The sequence below is a fragment of the Clarias gariepinus genome, chromosome 2, assembly GCF_024256425.1.
Source record: "Clarias gariepinus isolate MV-2021 ecotype Netherlands chromosome 2, CGAR_prim_01v2, whole genome shotgun sequence".
Classification (NCBI taxonomy): domain Eukaryota; kingdom Metazoa; phylum Chordata; class Actinopteri; order Siluriformes; family Clariidae; genus Clarias; species Clarias gariepinus.
The window spans coordinates 39501891-39523450 of NC_071101.1; the positions used below are offsets into that span (position 1 = coordinate 39501891).

General features: G+C 39.0%; 2 protein-coding genes across 4 annotated transcripts in view; one reads left to right on the forward strand and one right to left on the reverse strand.

Moving 5' to 3' along the window:
• The window catches only part of arhgap39 (Rho GTPase activating protein 39), a 37485-nt gene extending 26902 nt beyond the window's left edge, over nt 1–10583 (reverse strand). Inside the window, exons 1-2 of one of the 3 annotated variants that reach the window (XM_053514959.1) lie at nt 10487–10583; nt 503–574 (exon numbers count right to left, since the gene is read on the reverse strand). In XM_053514959.1, coding sequence (XP_053370934.1) covers nt 503–574; nt 10487–10497 — 83 coding nt within the window. In that variant the 5' untranslated portion in view covers nt 10498–10583. Of the gene's footprint in view, nt 1–502; nt 575–1479; nt 1527–10486 lie in introns of those variants that run through there. The other 2 variants (XM_053514966.1, XM_053514965.1) reach the window with 2 other exon arrangements.
• Nucleotides 10584–16149: 5566 nt separating this feature from the next.
• LOC128540964 (oxidized low-density lipoprotein receptor 1-like) lies at nt 16150–20793 on the forward strand. The gene is made up of 4 exons (XM_053511007.1): nt 16150–16207; nt 18916–19080; nt 20312–20479; nt 20578–20793. The coding sequence occupies exons 1-4, from the start codon at nt 16172–16174 to the stop codon at nt 20791–20793; spliced, it is 585 nt and encodes a 194-aa protein (XP_053366982.1). The 5' UTR covers nt 16150–16171.
• Nucleotides 20794–21560: the final 767 nt, after the last annotated feature.

Here is a 21560-nt window from a genome sequence, read left to right on the forward strand (position 1 = left end):
TGTGGTGCCTTGTATATTTTATATGAAGAGTTTAACAACACTTTAAATGCTACTGAAGAACTAAATCATGAAATCACCCCGAAGGTCACATGATAGCAGTTGATACAAGAACAGGTTGGGGTTAGGAGACTAAATAAAGATGGTGACCACAGACCACAGTATTTAAAAAAACAAACAAACCCAAAAAACCATGGACAAACCCTACGTGACATCAGCCATAGGTTTTCCCATGTTCACAGATTTTTTAGTTAGCTTGTTAGCTAAAGTGATGCATAGCAGACAGCTAGCTGTTTGACAGCTTCAATGCAGCTGTCACTCGAACCTAATTATGCATAATTCATGGTTTAATGTAATATTAACAGATAAGCTAAAAGAATTCCAGTTGTCACAAATGGGAAATCAAGCTTTTTAGACCAAAACTGTTGTTTGTACCAGTTGGCACAAGTGGCATAGTGGTTAGCGCTGTGGCATGGCTATTCCAGGGTCAGGGTTAGATTCCTACCTTGGGTCTGTGTACTTGGAGTGTGCGTGTTCTTCCCATGCTTGGTGGGTTTCCTCCGGGTACTCCGGTTTCCTTCCAAAGTCCAAAGACATGCAGATTAGGCTAATTGCAATTCCCAAATCACCAATTGTGTAAGTGTGTGTGTGTGTGTGTGTGTGTGTGTCTTCAAACACCCCCCCACCCCGCAACCCTGTACAGGATAAGCAGTATAGAAGATGAATAAATGAATGAATGAATGAATGAATTAATGTCATTTCCTAGTGGTCAAAAGTAGTAACTGCAACTAAACTTAATAGGAGCTGTCTGGGGCAGGATAACCTTGCGTGTGTGTGTGTGTGTGTGTGTGTGTGTTTTTTCTTTCTATTGCAGATAGAGTTTTTTGAGTATAACTTGTTGTGCCAAATCACATTTTTCCCTAGTGTTCCCTGCTGTGTCACGTCATTTGTTGTAGTCTATGAGTGTGTCCTGTAGACAGAAGTGCAGCTAGGGGGTTGATTTCATGTTTAACCCCCCCGACATATTTTCCAGGTCCAAATTCCTGCATAGTTAACATAACACACACAGCACAGCTGATTATACATGCCTTTCCAGTTCAGTAGCTTATTGTCACATGCACTGTACAACATGCAGCACACTGAAAGGGAATTCTATCATCATTATAAGCACAGTTTCTACATCTTCCATTTCCTGTAATGTTTTTGTGCAGTATGTAAAATAGTGGCAATCTTTCTTGTTTCTGTTTCAAATCCCACTCATTGCTTTGCATGCGGAGATTTAGAAAAGGGGCCCCTTTTTTTCGATGTCAGTTCACAGAATATAATACCATATTCTCATGTTATTAGCACTGTTACTTTAATTTGAATCAATTTAAGTAAAAAAATATTTTCTATCAATATTAGTATACTGTATGACTAGAATAACAGTTAATAGTTTGACTCATCATCTTGATTCTTGAAAATAGAAGATTAACTTCTCACCAACTTGTAGAAGACTGCATCTGTGTGTGGGCACTGTACACACAACACCATTTGCACATTACAAGAGCTTAAATGGGAGTTACTGCCACCAACAGTCCCGGCCTCGCTCAAAGCAACTTCCACATGTTTGGGCTATTAAAGGAGTTCCTGGGAGGCCAGCGTGAAGCTGGCAGTCCGATCATGGCTCTGGTGTACTGAGAAAACCTTTCTACCTTGATGGTATCCAAGCACTAGTGAAACGCTGGGTGCATTAGTGTATCAGGGGATTATAGCGAGAAATAAAGTTACTCTCATAACTGTGTTCTGTTATTCTGGACAGTTAAAAGTCCTGGGGTGACTTGAATGACAATTGAATAAACCATTTTAATAGAGGTAGCAATTTCTGACACACTGGTAGCGCTTTCTGACAGGTTGATTTAAGTCGACTGATAATTATTCATGCAAATTATAAAAAATTTTAAAACAAACCTACAAAAATATTAATAATAATAATAATAATAATAATAATAACAATAATAATCTTAAAATACTACCCAAAGTCAATGGTAACAGTAGCATGGATTTATGCACAGGGTGAAGTCACAACCTAGTTGACCTGGGCCTTCTGAGAGACGTCTAGGTTTTTTTCAGAGAGCTCTTGAGAGAAAGAACCCCTTTTATTCTACTTCAATGTGAGGAGGCTCTTAAAGGAACATCAACAAAGTAGATTCAATATATTACTAGCTACACCTTTCTCGCTTGAAAAAATGTAACACGTCATTTATAGCACACGTTCATTTTAATATCAAACAACTTCTGTATATTTGTTTTCGTGCGTGACAACAGAGGTGACAAAAAAAAAAAAAGGGAAATTGAGAAGAATTAAAGTGCTCCGAACAAGCAAGAAAACAGAATTAACAGAGGGGAAGCAGAAAAGCATCCTAAATCATGTTGGGTGTGTGGGTGTGGGGGGCTGGGTGTAGAATAGAGTCACTAATAGAGATGGATGTGTTACTCATCAATCCTGGGGGATTGAAGGAATAACAGAATTTAATTAATGCTCACATTTATGGGCACAATTAGACCACATTATTCTTTAGGCAATTAAATGTGTCACAGGCTGAAAATAGGATCGCGCTGTGATTTCCTGGGTGAGGAAATTTCCAAGATCCTTCCTTTGAGAGTCATGTAAACATTCCTAGGTCTAGGTCTGATGCTATCTAAGTAAAAAGGAGCGATCAAAGTTGAAAAAGAGACCAAGATGAGGGTTTCTTTTCGTTCCCGAGCATGCTACTCTAACCTTTTCCCGAGCTTGCTTAAAATTCCCGATCCCTACCATATTCGAGCGACAGTATTTAAAATGTGCATTGAGAAAACAATATGTAAAGATCTGTTGCGTGGCAGATGTGACAAATGTTCGTCATGTCTGGCTCCGACGTGGCATTCCAGAGACCTAAAAATGGTGACCATCTGCTTTGCGCATGTGTCCAAAAATCCAACTGCGCAGCTTGGAACGACAAGCAGACTTCAAACAGCCACGTCGCATCGGTGCGAATGAATAGAGGTTGTTACATTCGAGACGCCTTTAGTCCGATCAGGACGCTTTTTCAGACGATGGTGCTTTACAAGCAGGAGGATGCCTGTTCGTGTCTGTTTCCCACCTCCTACTCCTCCGCCACGCTGTGGTGTGAGAACGACGGCGAAGAATCCTTGGCATTCTGCACAGATTTGAGGCTGAGCTTGAAGCGTGAACTGCTGGGAGATCTAGTTTTGGAAAAGAGATACTGTATATAGCACTTGCCAGTCTCTCTTTAACGAGTAGAAGTTACTAGTAAATGCTTTATATTTCATTTAAAGTGTGAATATAGAAAATAATTGACTGATCAGGATTTTGGCACTAAACCGCACAAGAAATTGAGACACTCTGAGCCGTGTTTTGTGTGTGTGTGTGTGTTACTTGTATCATCAGAATTCATTCTGTCGTGTCTGCTGCCACGCTCTTATGTGTTCTGATTAAAAGCGCCACAGGCTCTTCGCAATAACGGATCAATCATGGATCCCTTTGACAAATTTCAGACCACGAAGCATGAAATAGACTTTTTTTTTTGTTTTTGTTTTTTTATTTGTGGGGAAAAAACAAAATAAACACACGTCTACATCTTGATGAAACTGAACACTGTGTAGCAGGTGTTTCGAGTGTTGCTGCACAAAGACGACGGAGCCAAGTGTGAAGCTTTGTTCGCCTTCAAGTCTTCTGGCTCCTACACGATTTCTTTAGAGATGTTAAGTGTGCTGATGTCTAAACATCAAGACAAAGGTGTGTATGAATGGCGCATCTGATCCCTTACCGCTTTACAATTTTTTAAAGAATACATTTCTAAGGATGTAATGAATATTGTGGCTGGCTGCGTAATGATTTTACACCAAATACTTTTAACATGAGTGATTCGTATGAACCCAAACACACTAACCAAAAGTATGTGGACACCCGGCCATCACACACATACATGGTTCTACCGTTCGAAGTACACAATTGTATAGAATGCTTTGTATCACTGGAACTAAGTGTCCCAGTATGCCAGTGACTACGTGCACATAAAGAGATGGAGTTGAAGAACTCTGTTGAAAAACCCTGACCTCAACCACAATGAACATCACTGAGATCAACTGGAAAGCCACGAAAACTTCACCCCAGGTTTCTTTACTTAACATCGATACCTGACCTCACTAATGCTCTTGTAACTGAATTTGAATAAAGACAAATCCAAGGGTCTAGCGGATATCCTTCCCAATAGAGTGGAGGGTATTATAACAGCGCAAGATGACTTAATCTGGAATGGGACGTTCAATAAGGACATGAGTGTGAAATACTTTTGGTAATACAGCGTATTTAACATTCAATCATTCGGTGTGTTTACATAGACCCTAATATTCCACTGTGGTCATTGGTGACTCAGTCGTAGGTTTCTCGCCCGTGTTCGAATCCCAACTCAATGCCCAAACCCTCAGCCACTGGATGCAGTGCCGGTCCCAAGCCTGAATAAAATGGCAGGGTTGCGTCAGCAAAGGCATCTGGTGTAAAACCTGTGCAAAGTTGGTGGGTGGATCAGATGGTCCGCTGTATAACTACCCTTCAATGAGGGAGCAGCCGAAAGATCAGAATCTTACAAATAATCATCATGCAAACACCTCAGACGGAACAGTCTGATCCGATCCGGCCCGATCCGGATAAAGAAGGACATTGATTGGCTGACGTTCCACATCTAACCAATTGTAGACTGAATTATTGCAACCAATCATAACATAAAGGGCGGGAAATACCGGAAAAGATAGGCAGCCTAAACCTGACGTCTAAGTTAATTATAACAGAAAAATACTTCTTCTTCTATCAGATTTAACACTTCACAGCGTCCATAACCACTTTGCACGTCAAAACAAGTTCTATTCTGATGAAATGTTGTGATTACTTTGATAAAATCTTATCCGGCCTGCGTCCATGTAAACAGTTAAGTTGGAACCTCTGATTGAAATGATTTGAATCAAAACGTCGCCAAACCTGACACATGAAACATGATCTCTTTCTTAAACAAGCAAAAAAATATATATAGTGCGTAATATTTTAACTCCCTAATCGACAATAGTTACAAGAATCAGTTTTGACCGTAGCGTCTGGCCGCTCAACAATCATCTCATGATGATTAATACAAATACATTTTACACAATTGGAGTCTGTCCATTATCGCTCTTAAACATAAGACTGCATTCACCCTACTGTAAATTCACTTGCATTTGAACAGATTTGTCAGGCGGATGATGGACATGATCGATGCCTGAATCGTTTGCCACCAGGCTAATCCTTAGCAAACACTTGCACACAGCACGATGCCAGGAGCAACACAGGAAACATGACTCAACAGCTAGGGAAATAATCCTGACTCTTTATTATCTGCCTGTGATGCTGCAGTCCCTCAACAGAACGTGAAGCAAATGGCAGACACGGGTTTCTCATACCTCTGGGGAATAAAAACCTAAACTCATAAAAAAAAAAAAGAAAGAAAGAAAACAACGACACTGACGCAGCTGATCGCGGAGACCTAACACACTGCGTAGCGAACTCGCCCAGGAGACTGACTGGGCTATTCCACGACATGCTGCTTTTATTAGAGCTGTTATGTTCACTCAAGAGCACACTAAAGCTGTGACCTAATAATAGTGCGCACTTACTGGCGGCAGAAACACTAGCACCGGCACTGGGAATGAAATATTTAGAATATGGACTTGCTAGTTTAAAATGACACTAAGGAAAAGATAATATATATCATTCCAGATGTTTCCCATGAACAATTTGACCAGGGTAAGCTATAGTACATGACATATCAAAGTATTAGCATGGTTCTTACCATAGTAGGCACCATACTTTATGTCTGACCAGGGTGAATATCCTGGTACTTATTGGGTACCATAGTGACTACCACTTAAGCTCAGCACGTATCTAATAGGGTACTGTGTGTACTAAACCATACCAGTAGTATGTACTAATATACTGTATCTAATATGGTACAGTATGTAGAAACAAACCATATCAGATACCTGCTGAGCTTAAGTGGTAGTCACTAGTACACTACATTTATTATCCACACGTTGGGTACCATGGTTCTCAATAAGTATCATGGTATTCACCAATCACTCATCTATACCACTTTATCCTCTATACAGCGTCGCAGGGGCCTGGATCGCATCCCAGGAGAATTAAGGCACGAGGCGGGGTACACCAATCCATCACAGATACACACACCAGGCAATTTGGGAAGAGTGGGAGGAAACCGGAGGAAGTGCACTAAGCATGCACACAGACCTGAGGCAGGGATTGAACCCTGACCCTGGCAGTGCAAGGCGACATTGCTAACCACTATACATGTAAAATGGCACCACAGAGATTAAGATATGAATATTATCATTACGGTACATGACATATTTTTGACAGTATGGTGGTATGTGGTCCATAGTACCATAGAATACATATACTGTGTATACATACTGTATATATACATATACATAGATACATATGTACTGTACATGTGCCTATCCCATGGTAAAATATGTTTTGTTTTCCAGTAGATTTATTATAGTATATTCAACTGATATTTTCACATGTTAAAAAATCTTCTCATTTATTATTTTTTTTTTGAAAGCCAGGACTATTTTTAATCCCACTCCCGCCCACTCACGAAGGAACCGTCCGCTTCCACAGACACTCCGGACCAACTCCACTCCCACCCACTTACACTGCAGTATTTTGTACCATCTACAACTTAAACCACAACGACCCTGACCAACATAAAACCAGTAACCGCAGCATATTAATCTAAAATGAAACCTCTCCTTGTTGGAAAGATGCCTTGGGCAAGGATCATCAATTCCGCAAAACCTTATCATGCTCCATATTGTGCTTACACACAATTTTGCTTTCGCTCCCGTGCACAGACGGATCAGTGTGTACGAGGCCCTACAGTAAATGAGCATGTTAATACAGACATGAATCACCCTCCACCAGTGTGTGACCTATGACTCAAGCCAGCTTTGCACTCGTCACCACCAATGAAATTCCCTTCACCAGAAAAAGGCATCCTTTTAACAGTATCCTAGCAACCATGGTCTGTGCAAATCCATGACCCTCATACACTACGTCTGTAGTGCCAGAAATACGTCCACACACACACACATACATGGATCCACATATATAGACACACAAAAAAACGATGAGGATTTCATTTTTTCTTATCTCCTTCTCTAGGAGACTGAAACATTACCGAACCCTGTATAGAGCTCGGTCTATGCGACAGGACTGCAAATGTAAAGAACGGTGTAAGCGCGTTTTTTATCTTGGGATGATCACCTGCTCTCCCTGGATGTATTTTTCTCTTATATTTTATAGTTTTTCTCTGGCCAAGCCTTAGGCTCAGCTATAGAATGATACGAGAAGGCATCATGAGATCACGAGCCTCTAGGCGCATAGTAATACCAAAAAAAAAAAAAAAAAGCTTTATAACTTAGCTATATAACTGCTTTCTCAGTTTTTATTTCTAACAAAAATATGATAAATGAAACTCTGCATAGTGAAGAAGATGTGAGGATTTGAACACGTACGGACGATGCGAAAGGACGATCCCAAATACATTGTGGAAAGATGATGATGACATATATCTGTCGATCTTGATTGAATCAGCATCGAGAAATGCAGAGCATGTGCACGTTTCGTTCGAGCCACAACTTAGGAAGGAAAGGACAGATGGTGAGAAAGGACAACCTTTTTTTAAAAAAAAATAATAATAAAATAAATGACAGGTTAGTAAATGAGGTGCATTTTTTTATGCCCGAAACTTCATTATGTTGTCCTCCACTTGTCCTTTGTTCCTGGTCACAAATCTAAAATTCAATTGTGTTCAAACTCTTATTAAAATTATTTACTTCAAATAACGTCTCTTAATGTACTGAACAAATGCTACATGGATTACCCATCCAACTTGCCTTTGGCCATTTCATTTTTAAGCATGACTGACCCTGCTAATATTAAGCAATACAGTACACACCAGTGATCGTATGCTGCTACATAATTAAGCGAGAAAAAAAAAAAACTTCATAAAGGGTAACTGTACTGATAGTCAAAGTCACCAAAATCATTCTTTTTTTTATATGTCATTATTCTGGCTTTGTCTTAAGTTGTGTTACCCAGACTCTATATAGTCATTTAACATTCCACAAGCAGAAACCCAAAGCTTATTACGAGTTATTCACTTATTTAGATTGTGTTCGGTAGGAATCGTTTACGAGAGGTGTTCCAGTCAAACCAGGACTTTTGATCGTCCAGAATAAGAGAACACTGCTACACGAATGCACTTATCCCGGCACAGTTTTCTTAGTACGCCATAGCCTTGGTCAGGACTGTACGGGGGATGTGGCAATAACTCCCAGCCGAGTTCCTGTAACGTGCAAGTGGTGTTTGTGAACGGTTGAGTGTAAACAGACAGATGCGTCTTTGATTTTCAAGGATCAGATGTTCCACTCGCTGAATGTTAAAGGAAACGACTGCAGTGTACTAAAAAAAGCCACTCCATGCCAGGATCGTCAATCACGGATGTCTGGTCTTCTTTAAAAATGTTTGCACCATTCATCACCGTACTGTGCTTTAATTCTTCGGTAAATGTTGATTACATTTACAATATATTAGAAGCAAAGTCACATTGAGTACAAAACCGTTAATAGTGATTAATCTGAAAATGATAGATCTATTGTTATAAGAAAAGGCAAAAGAATTGAGGAAGTGAGTTGATGCAATAATGAATAAGATTTTTTACTTCTTCCTAAAAACAAACCTTTTAAATTTCAACTAAACAATGTAGTGCAACATGTCTGAGAGATTGTCCATTATGAACCTCCTGATCTAGTGTAAATGTAAGCATGCACATAAACTGAGTAGTATTTTACGCTGTGCAAATAGACAAACCCAAGTTGGTACATAAAAGCACAGGTCAGGCAAAGAGCTCTCTTTTTTTACAGCCTGAACCAACCCTGAGCGTCCATATCCCATGACCGGGATAAACTGGGATTATTTTCAAAGACACGCTCTTTAAAAAGTGACACACATTTTCATGCAGGCATGTTAGCGGCTGCCATCTTCCATGACCTGCAAGTGTATCAAAGCACTCATTAGCCCTCGCCTACTGGGAGCAAAAAAGCATGTCAGGCTAACCGTCCTCGCTGCTGTAGGGTGCCGTTTAGTTCTTTAATAACACGGGTTTAAATACGATGTCTGAACCCATAATCCAGACAGACGTCCATTTTATCACGGTGGCAGCAGTTTAACGTTGAAGAAGATCAAATGTACGGGTCGATAAACAGGCATAGCTAGGAGTGATTCTACAGGTCTACCTGGGCGTTTGTTAGAAATTAGCCTTTCTCATAAGTGTTGTAATTTTAAGCCACATTGTGACTGCAATAATTTTTTATTTTTTTTTTAAACCTTCCTTATGGGACTTACGCCATGATACAGTAGTACTACAGTATGATATGCTATGGTGAGATACACAGCATATGTGGAAACAGATCCACCCATGCAGCTGTTTCCATCCATACATGCACACACACACATGCACACACACACCCAAGGTCTGCCTAACTTGAGCAGATGTTAGCCACCCTCACTGGCGTGAACGCAGTGCAGAGTGCAGTGTATAAGCCTTCCTACAGTATATAATATAATCTTATCGATAGCAGGAAAATTGTAACCTAAGGCCTAAGACTACTCTGTATTATATATAAGAGGATTAAAAAAAATTAAGCAGCTCTCATATTAAATGCTATGCAACAATGAGCAGTTTGAAACAGAGCTATCATTATAAGATGATATGACTGACTGCATGATTTATACTGTTTGTGATGTCGTGCTTGCAGGTTGTCTCCATGTCCACTGATCCTGCCCTGAGCATGTCTCTCTTCTGTTCCCCCCCTGTCTCGGGATCGAGCCCGCGCGCGCGCGCGCGCGCACGCGCCCTAAGAGATGTTCAAACGCTCGAATCATGATTATCCAATGAACAATGAAGCTCATGTCAGGATATCCTTGAGATGTGGCTATGGGTGTGGAGGATGCACAGAGAGAGAGAGAGAGAGAAAGAGAGATGATCATGATGTTTGTAACGCATGGATGCGGGATGTGATGTGCGGTGCGATAGTCTGATCCCCACCCACCGCGTTAACTTAATTACTGCCCTCAGATCTGATAAGGATGAGGATATGAGGATAAGGGTGAGGGTGAAATGCTGCTGCGGTGGTGCGGGAGTCGCGTCCCAGCCAGGGTGGATGCATGGAGATGCGTGCATGGAGAAATGCATGGTTCTATAGATATATCTATGGATAAACAGATCGACGGATAGATATGTCACTGCTAGACATCGACATCACACTTATCCCCAACCTCCTCAACCCGATCTAGCGCGTGCAAAATGCGGCATTGCTGTGTTAGTTCACCCACCTCTCCGCCATGGTCTCCGGTCCTTTTTCCCCCCCCTCTCGCCTGTTATTATAATAGTAATAATAGTAATAATAATAATAATCCAGAGGAGGTAATAATCCGCGGAGCGTCTGTCATGGTGCTGAACCGCGCTCCGTCACCGCAGTGTACAGCTATCCGGAGCACGCGCTGTATCTCTGCCCGCGCGTCTCCGTCACCACCGACAACCTGACGTCATCTTGCGCTCCTGTGGATGGATGGATGGATGGATAGCGCTGGCCGCCGGGTTGCCATGGCACCGGTTCCAACGCCGACGTTTAAAGCGCAAATGTTCGTTATTACAGTAATACTAGAAATGGTTAAAAAAAATTAAAGCTAAAAAAAAAAGCTAAACCGCTTTAATGTAATTAGTGATATTATTATTATTATTATTATTATTATTTTAGGTTGAAGCCCACGTACCATGTCTGCCTGCAACAAATCTTTATAAACTTTTGCACAAAAATTATTTTCAGGTTTTACAACATTATCTTATTGTATTGGTTTTGCACTGGATTGGTAGCAAAATATTAAGTAAATGTAAAAAAAAAAAAAAAAAAAATTTACAAGATTTTGAATCAACTGTCATTTCATCTTATTACTATCAATAGGAAATGTTTACGCCTTGTTTACATCTTTTGTCATCAGTCAGGTACACTCCCTGTTTCGTAATCGGACAGTTATATCGCAGATGAGAAATGGGAAAAGTAGATCTGATAAAGATTTTTTACGCTTTGTCTTAAATTTACTCCAGCGTGTTAAAATTCACACTTATTTCAGCAGTGAAAATATAAATAATCCCTGAAAAAATATTCATTATTGTTGGTTATTGGGATAGTTTATTAGTAGCTTATTATTTTAATAAGCAGATTATTAAATCCGGCACATAACTGTTCCTAACATCGCTTTTACTAAACATTTTGATTTCATTTATGGCGCAGGTTAAACTTCAGGCAGATATTTAAGTACTACAAAAGTTTCATTAAATCCTGTCCAGCGGTCGATTTAAGACAGTTTGCAGTATGCACAGTACGCTGTCAAAAGGTCTGGTTTGTAATCTGGCACAAAACTGCTCATAACTTCACTTTTACTCCACATTTGTCATTTCATTTATGGCACAGGCTTAACTTCAGGTAACAACCTAAGTAGTGACAAAGTTTCATTAAATTCTGTCCAGACAGTTTTGCATGATGCTGTGACAAAACCTGGCTGGACAGACATACAGACATACAGACAAACGGACGGACAGACATACAGACAGAAATCTGAGACTGATTTTGACTGCTCCAATGTATGAGCTATAAAGATATTATTGAAAGAGCTATTCTGACCAATGTACAAACAAAACCTTTCTTTATTTATATGTATATATTAAAGGCACCACCATGGACGCAACATTATTTCATCCCAGTCTAGGGAAGCAAAAACAGCAACAAGAACAACAGCAAACCAACAAGAAATGTGTGTTTATCTAGCAGGGTATGACTTTTTTTATTGCCAAGGTTGGATTTTTATTTAAATATTTTTCTTAAAGTGTTCTATTGTGAAAAGTTTTGTATAACATTATAGTGACTTTATTATTCATTCATTCATCTTCTATACTGCTTATCCTGTATAGGGTTACAGGGGCCTGGAGCCTATCCCAGGAGACTTAAGGCATAAGCACAGGGTGCCGATCACACACATTTCCTCTCTGTACTTCGGTTTCCTCCCACAGTCCAAAGACATGCAAATTAGGCTAATTGGCCTTCCCAAATAGCCTGTAGTTTGTGTGAGCTTATGAGTGTGTGTGTGTGCCCTGTGACGGATTGGCACCCACTCCAGGGTGAGTTGAAAAAAAATGTACACAAATATGTATAGGCTAAATCATATTTATAAAATATATATGTGTATATGTTTATAACTATCAGAACAATAGACTTGTTGTATTGTGGGCTAACACTAATACAGCTGGATGGTATGCAGAATGTTAAGGTCTTTTTGTTATCTTATTGATTTCGGATTTATTTGCCTTCAGAGTGTGAGTCTTCCAAAAAGCGAGTCTGTGGACGAACAGCCACGATTACGTTTATGGCATCCTAACTCGCATTATCATTTTGAGCAGGCAAATTTCTGACTCAGCTTGAAAGTGATGTTATGGCCCAACTGTTATTGCTAATGCTGACTCTGGTGAGAATGTTATTTCTGATTTAAACCCCTGTTTTGGGAGAGCAGCTTTGTGTTTTTTTTTTTTTTTTTTTTGTGGGTCCAAGAAATCTTTTAAAATTTATTTTGATTTTTTACAGTTTTTGACAAATTATATTTAATGCACCTTTAAGGCTACTGAGTCAGGCCGGCTTTCAGAGGTCTTAAGAGGTCTTTGGGTCATCTTGAAGACAACCATAGTATGAGACTCATTCTGAAGATGTCTGGGAATGCTTTAATGGGTCATGCTAATGTCCCTAAATAGATCCCAGATAGTTCTGGGAATATCTTGCAGTCCTACTAACTCAGTCAGGTAACAGCAAGGTAATACACGAGTTTTTTCACACCTGCCTTAGCGAATCATGTTTTCATGGAGTTCACAGGAACACGTTCAAGCCACATACGTTTGGCTGTGTAGTATATTTAACATATTTATTTTATTTTACTTGTATATTTTACCTGTTATTTTCTGGCATGAGAGGAACCTGACATGGCTGCCTACCGTATCTGCCTCATGGTTTGAACACTTATGCGTTCTGAGATGCTTTTCTGCTTACCATGATTGTACAGTGTCTAATTGGATATCTCTTATCAACACCCATTTCCACAAAACTGTTTTTAAAAAATATATTTAAAAATTTTGATTGTAATTTTTGTCTGAAAGAAACAGTCATAGGATCATAGAGTTTTATTGTGGAAATAATTTTTCGCTTAATGTGTTCGTTAATAATAAAGAGATTATTGATGATTGTAATCTTGTATGATTGTTGCCACAAAGTTTGGAAACCCATAAGTATAGAATGTCCATATAGCACTGCAGTTCCCCAAACCCGGGACTAAGGGGCCCAAACCCTTAGTGGATGAACTCAATTTCCGTGCACAACCCCACTGAACACCTTTATGATGAACTGAACCACAGACTGCAGCCAAAATCATTAGTTTCTGACCTCATTATATGCCCTCATAGCCGAATGTTTACCAAACCCTAAAGGCACATGCCTTCCCAGGAGAGTCTATGCAAAGGGAGGTGACTACATCTGAAATATGATGATCAACAATCTTATGGTCAGGCGTCCACAAACTTTTTGTCGTCTAGTGTATCTAGTGTGTAGATGCTATGGTTTAGGTATGTAGTGTAAATTTTATTGTTTAGAATCTGTGTTATCAGTATTGAATGTTATGTCTACAGTAAATTCCCAAAACACTGCCATGTGGCCCTTAAGCCTTGTGACAAAAACAACTGCCTTGTTTAACACTTACTGTAAAGAAGTCAACAGCACCATCTAGTGTAACACCAGCCATATCAAAGCATGTTGGGTAAATTAAATCCTTTTGATTTTTACAGTAACCACAATGTTTATTACTTATGTACATTACTTAGGATTTTTGTGCCTGGGATTAATGTACCCTACAGAACGTGTTTCAACTAAGTTGGACGCTTTAAGAAGTGTCTCCTGACTTTGTTTACAACAGTCCGTATTGCTCTATCTCTAATACCCCAAACCAAGTCATGACCCATGCTCTGTGCATGTTGGTGTCAATAAAACTGGGCTACTTTTTGGAGAAGCACAATGTGGGCCAAGACACTGGCATGTTTTCAAGAGCACAAGGCATGTAGGAACAGGGTCACATAGCTGTGTATTCATGAATCCGTCTACTATCTAGATCATCAACAGACATCACAACTCTCCCAGAAAGCATAGGCCTGTCCCACATATTGATGGTATCTTAACACCCGCAAATCATATACAATATCAAGAAACAAACAAGAAAAAGCACATGTATACTGACCCAGCTTTCCTCACACTGACTGGGCCGCTCTCTCTCTCTCTCTGACATTATTTAAAGTAACTGACTTGCTGCTACTCTGTATTAAGGCCCTATGTAATGATCAAATTGAACTCCATGTATCTTAGGTTATGAAAATTTATAATGAAACGTATTTTATAGATTATATAATAAGGATAACATGAAGATACACCTTAAGTTTTCATTCTATTTTTTAATAGGGAAGGAGAAGACTCTCTCATCTTCTATACCACCTTATCCTGCATTCAGGGTCATGAGCCTATCCCAGGAGACTTAGGGTACACCCTGGACAGGGTGCCAATCCATCACAGGGCACACACACATACTCACACTCTATGGGCAATTTGGGAACGCCAATTAGCCTAACCTGCATATCTTTGGACTGTGGGAGGAAACTCACCAAGCACGGGAAGAACATGCAAACTCCATGCACACAGAGACGGGAATCAAACCCGGACCCTGAAGGTGCAAGGCGACAATGCTAACCACTACACCACCGTGCTGCCCGGTGGAAGACGACTATTTCATTGTTCTTTTCAGCAGAAAACCAATCATTCTTCCTTGTATCCTTCAGTGTTGTACCAAGCCTCTAGAACTGTACTGGAGAAAACATTTTTTTTTTTTTAAATCCCACAATTAACTTGTTATTTTGATGATAGTGGTGGTGCAAAATGCTGTGTAATATATCACTCCAAATTCATCTACCACTTGATTTCAAATCAAAATAAAGGTCATAGCATATGATTCAGAAAGCCCTTGTAAATGGAGAGTGATATACAAAAGAGGCCACCCCCACTGTAGGAATAAAGTAAAGAACAATAATGATTAATTCCCATTTTACAACCTCCAGTCAGCATATACACACTACATGTCTTTGGACTGTGGGAGGAAACCCACAAGCATGTGGAGAACATGTAAACTTCAGGCACACAGACCAGAGGCGGGAATCGAACCTAGACCCTGGCGATGTAAGGACACAGTGTTACGCACACTCACAGTACACACACACACACACACACACACACGAGTCAAAAATTAATCATCAATGGAAATTTTCTGTAGAGCATCTTTATTACACCAGACAAATTATACAAATGTATTTTTTCCAAAAGAGTCGACACAGTTGTATCGACTCATCACTGAAACCCAACTAAAAACCTTATTATCGACATATAGATTATCCACAGACACGAGAATCATTTTGTCTAGCAAATGTGTCCAAATTTTATACTTACTGCTAATATGTAAATATCTTCAAACCTACAGTGAAACTCAAAATTCCGTAGTGAATCAAAAAGAGTTGACTCATTCCTGGGGGGACATTTAACCAATAATAACTTTAACAACACGTAATTTTTTATTATTCATGCTTTGTTAATTTTTATATGAATAACGTGCACAAGCAAACGGTTACTGTGGCTGTGGTTTACGTACAAAACGCAAAAAATCCATGATTTTTAAAAGAGTCGAAATGAGTCGACTCACTCGTCGGCAGAATGGCGTTTTTTTTTGTTTTTTTTTTACGCGGCTGTCAATAACGGCACGTAATAATCGTTCCCAGGCGACTGCAATAAAATAACGAAGCGCTGACGTCACACTGTCAGTGACAGATGAACACGGAGAATCATAGATTATATTTACAAAGAATACATTTTTTAAAGTTTAAAGTTAGCGATGTCAAAACTTTTCGCAGTTTTTCGAAGGAAACAGGTAACCTAACCTATTTTAGAGTTTAGCGCCCCTAGCGGTAATCGTGCTGAGTTACGCTCGAAATGACCACCAGTGATGTCTTGGGTTCAAGAGTCTTAAGAGTTAAGTGGAGAGGAAATTTGTACAATTTGTTGTTGTGTATATCAGCTATTTAAACACCTTATTTATTTGTAGAGAATAACCAGACTTCAGTAATTTAATTAATTAACTTATACGGATTTGTTGAAATTAATTTTTGAAATCTTACATAAATCTGTCCAGGGACCACCGCAGTCCAACTAGGTAGAGTGGAGGCAGTGGGAGGAAATCAGGTCTGTGTGCATAAAGGTTGGATGTTCTAACCGTGCTTGGTGGGTTTCCTCCGGGTCCTCCGGTTTCCTTCCACAGTCCCATGACATGCAGATTAGGCTAATTACCTGTAGCACTTACAAAAGGGTCATAGTATGTTAACGTATGTGTATGTTGACTGGAGATCCTACCAAAGTTGTAAAATGGGAAAAATACAATTGTAATCACCATTGGCCTAGTTGGACCACAGAGGTTCCTAGATGGATGGATGGATGGATGGATACAGTATAGCTGAACCTGTAACACATGCTACCAGTCCTTTATTTGGTCAAATGTGTGTTAACTGTTAATTAACTTAAGGTAATTTGTCTAATTCTGTTTTTTGACAGTATTGCCACAGTGCCACTGATAAACAAAAGTCTACTTATTATGCTAATATATATATACATTTACCTAAAGGTGTATTAGGAACACCTGTTTAATTTCTCATTAATGCAATTATCTAATCAACCAATCACATGGCAGTTGCTTCAATGCATTTAGGGGTGTGGTCCTAGTCAAGACAATCTCCTGAACTCCAAAATGAATGTCAGAATGGGAAAGAAAGGTGATTTAAGCAATTTTTAGCGTGGCATGGTTGTTGGTGCCAGACGGGCCGGTCTGAGTATTTCACAATCTGCTCAGTTACTGGGATTTTCACGCACAACCATTTGGTGTGAAAAGGAAAAAAACATCCAGTATGTGGCAGTCCTGTGGGCGAAAATGCCTTGTTGATGCTAGAGGTCAGAGGAGAATGGGCCGACTGATTCAAGCTGATAGAAGAGCAACTTTGACTAACATAACCACTCGTTACAACCGAGGTATGCAGCAAAGCATTTGTGAAGCCACAACCTTGAGACGGATGGGCTACAACAGCAGAAGACCCCATCGGGTACCACTCATCTCCACTACAAATAGGAAAAAGAGGCTACAATTTGCACGAGCTCACCAAAAAAGTTGAAAACTGGAAAAATGTTGCCTGGTCTGATGAGACTCGATTTCTGTTGAGACATTCAAATGATAGGGTCAGAATTTGGCGTAAACAGAATGAGAACATGGATCCATCATGCCTTGTTACCACTGTGCAGGCTGCTGGTGGTGGTGTAATGGTGTGGGGGATGTTTTCTTGGCACACTTTAGGCCCCTTAGTGCCAATTGGGCATCATTTAAATGCCACGGGCTACCTGAGCATTGTTTCTGACCCTGTCCATCCCTTTATGACCACCATGTACCCATCCTCTGATGGCTACTTCCAGCAGGATAATGCACCATGTCACAAAGTTTGAATCATTTCAAATTGGTTTCTTGAACATGACAATGAGTTCCCTGTACTAAAACACAGTCACCAGATCTCAACCCAATAGAGCATCTTTGATGTGGTGGAACGGGAGCTTCGTGCCCTGGATGTGCATCCCACAAATCTCCATCAACTGCAAGATGCTATCCTATCAATATGGGCCAACATTTCTAAAGAATGCTTTCAGCACCTTGTTAAATCAATGCCACGTGGAATTAAGGCAGGTCTGAAAGCGAAAGGGGGTCGTCAGCGTATTAGTATGGTGTTCCTAATAATCCTTTAAGTGAGTGTATATATATATATATATATATATATATATATATATATATATAAGATGAAATCATCTTTTAAAAGATGAAATCATCTTTTAAAAACTGCATTTTATATCTACTTGGGTTATATGTGTGTAATATTAAAATTTGTTTGATGATCCGAATCATTTAAGTGTGACAAATGTGCAAATAACAAATTTCAGAAAAGGCCAAAAACTTTTTTACTGGACTCAAACAGTTTTCTCCTAGACCGAATCGTATTCAAAAAAAGTGCTTGCCTAAAAATCCTAGCCATAAGGTTTAGACAGTTATTTGTACAGTTATTTTATTTTATTTTAACTTTTTATTTTAACTTAAATTTATTTTTTGTATTTTATTCTTTCCTAGTTAAATTTACCTTTTATTTTATTTTTCATATTTATTTCCTATTCATAGTCTTTTATTTTAAGGTCACGAGCAGTTGTCTAAGCATTTCACTGCATATCGTACTGTGTATGACAGTGTATGTGACAAATAAAATTTAAATTTGAATTTGACATTCTTCAAAACATGAGTGGGTTTCTTCTGGTTTTTCTGGTGTACTTCAAACAATATATTGGCCTTAAATGAGAGCAGTTGCTATGGAAACCAGGCCATATTTGAGGGAGCACATGAGCCTACAGCTGCAGTACCGTACCACACGGGTATCCCTTATATAGTGCTGATCATGCAATCTTTGGTGATACATTTTGTAGGATAAAATGCCTAAAAGTGTCATCCTTTGCACTGATGTCCAAGCTCTTCACAACCTCTTTTCTGTGTTAAAAATTCAGGACCATATTTTACAAAAGCCTAAGGAACCTATAGATACATCACCTAAGGACGAGCTGGCGTGTCTGAAGGTAGAGCAGGAGAGCGAGCTGAATCAGATGGACTACAAGAAGAAGATTGATGACATGTTGCAGGAATACATGGAGCAGATTGAAGGACAAGACAAGGTCAAGATTCGATTCATTTTAGGATTTCCATTAATTTTTTTTAAACAGATCTCAAAAAGTAATATTACATATTAAAGAATAATATTAAAAAAAAACTGGAAGTAGTACTGATCTGGATCTGCTCTAGATCACGTATCTACAGTACAACATGTCCCAAAAGTTTCCATATACTGTAAAGAGCAAATTAACATCGTGTGTGTGTGTGTGAAATGTAAATAATGTTACATGTTGCTAAAAAAAAAAAAAAAATCCCTCCTATATACAGTTCAAGGGTGAGTCAAAAATGATCCGCACTTTGGTTATATCTTTGTGAAGCTGCTTTGAGACAATGACCATTGTTAAAAGCGCTATATAAATAAAATTGAATTGAAATTGAATTATATGAAAACATCTGTGCTTTCCTTTTTTTTAAAAGCGTTAAAGCATCCTCCCTATAGTCTTGATCTCGTTCCATCAGACTTTCACCTGCTTGATTCCCTAAAACCGGCCATACGTGATCTAGAGCAGAAGTTCCACTTCTGATGAAGAAATGAAGACAGTGGTGCATTCCTGGCTCCCAGCTCAGGGAATATAAAAGTTAATTATTAATTATTAATTATTATAAATTAACTAAATATTAACTATTAATTATTTATTACAAGCGTTACAAAGTGTATTGACAAGCAAGGAGATTGTGTTGGAAAATGATGTATTTGTCTTTTCCAAATATTAAAGTAAATTCTACACCCAGAGTGCGGAAAATGTTCGACTCACTCTCATATATGGAGACTTTTGGACTGCCCTGTAGTTAACATTATCTGTGTCTTGTTTTGTCTTTTATTATCTTGATTTTTCTACTTAAATTAGCTTCATTTTGCGCTAGATAGGCTGCGTAAACTTAGAAAACAGAGGCACAATATTCATTTATATTTAAGGTTTCAACTTTCCCTTGGGATCAGTACATTTACAGTGTGCTCCTTCTTCTCTTCCTTCATTTCCTCCATCTTCACTATTTAGCAGCAGACCACTTTCCACCAGGAGATGAAGGAGATGTGTGGAGAATTATTTATTATAGAATAATTTATCTCCTTTGTGCACGCAGTTTTCAGGGCAGGAGTGTAGTATTGTCTACACCTAGGTCTTAGCTTGAACAAACAGTGAACAATTGTCCACAAAGTGTCATTATCAATCATGGTGTGATTGGATTTACACGCTCACAATGTAAATAACACATGTATGTATTTGTTGGAAGCTAATGCAGGTGAATCAAGTCGGAAAAAAGGTAAAGAATACGGACATGACAGTCCACAGGCTAAAGGACGACCTTAAGAGCATCCAGGACAAACATAAAAATGCAGTCTCTAAAATTTCAGAGCTGAAGAAGGAAAGAGAGGAACAAAATAAGATCATTGTTACACAGGTGAGACCCGTGCTATCTCAACAAACGTTTTACTTATACCCTGAGCGTCTTTGATCTTTGTTGAGTAGATAAGAAGTGGACTTGTTTTGTCTCTGCAGAAAAATCAGATCTCGTCACTGCTTACACAGCTTGATGTGTGCAGAAAGGAATATGAGGGGAACATTTTCAAGCTGGAGGAGCAGTTGAAACAGTCAAGGCAAGAACAAGATCAAAAGAAAAATTTGGTGAAGGAACATGAGCTACTGCAGAAAAAGGCTGAAGAAAGCAAAACGCTCATCAAAAAGGTGAGGAGTTTAACAAGTGCAGTGGCGTGAAAAAAAGGCTTTGGAGTGGTTTGGACTTAAATCCAAATAAGATGCTGTGCCATGACCTAAACAGGCCGTTCATGACGCTTGAAAACCCTCCATTGTGGCTAAATTAAAGCAATTCTGCAAAGAAGAGCGGGCCAAAATTCCTCCACAGCGATGCTTTACTGCAGTTGTTTTCGCCAAGGGTGGCAGAACAATTTATTTTATTAGGTTGAGGGGGCAGTTACTTTTTCACTTAGTAAATGAAATCATTTAAAAACTGCATTTTGTATTTACTCGGGTTATCTTTGTGTGATATTAAAATTAGTTTGAATGTCTCAATCATTTAAATGTGACAAACATGCAAAAACAAACAAAAAAACATATTCTTGATGAGGTTTGATAATGATGAAGATGATGATGATAAGTAGCTGATTAGAGAAAGTTTTTTTACCTTTTAGCTTGAGACCGAGCTGATGAGGAACATCATCAAAAACAAGCAAATCACTGAAGGCCTGAAGAAGAAACTGATTGCAAAGGATCAGGAGTTGTGCCAGGAGAGAGATAAGGTTTGTTTCACCACAGTGTCTGTAATTATTATTAATAATAATTTGTAATATAATAATATATTCCTGAAAATGCTTTAAGGATGTTTGTAACATGCGGTCCATGTTGCACGTTGTTAATTACATGTTGCATGGTGATGCTTTGAAAAGTAACATATGCATTTAAAGTCAGATATGCAGAACATGGAAAGTAGGAGAACAAATATGTTTGGGTTTTTTTTTTTGTAT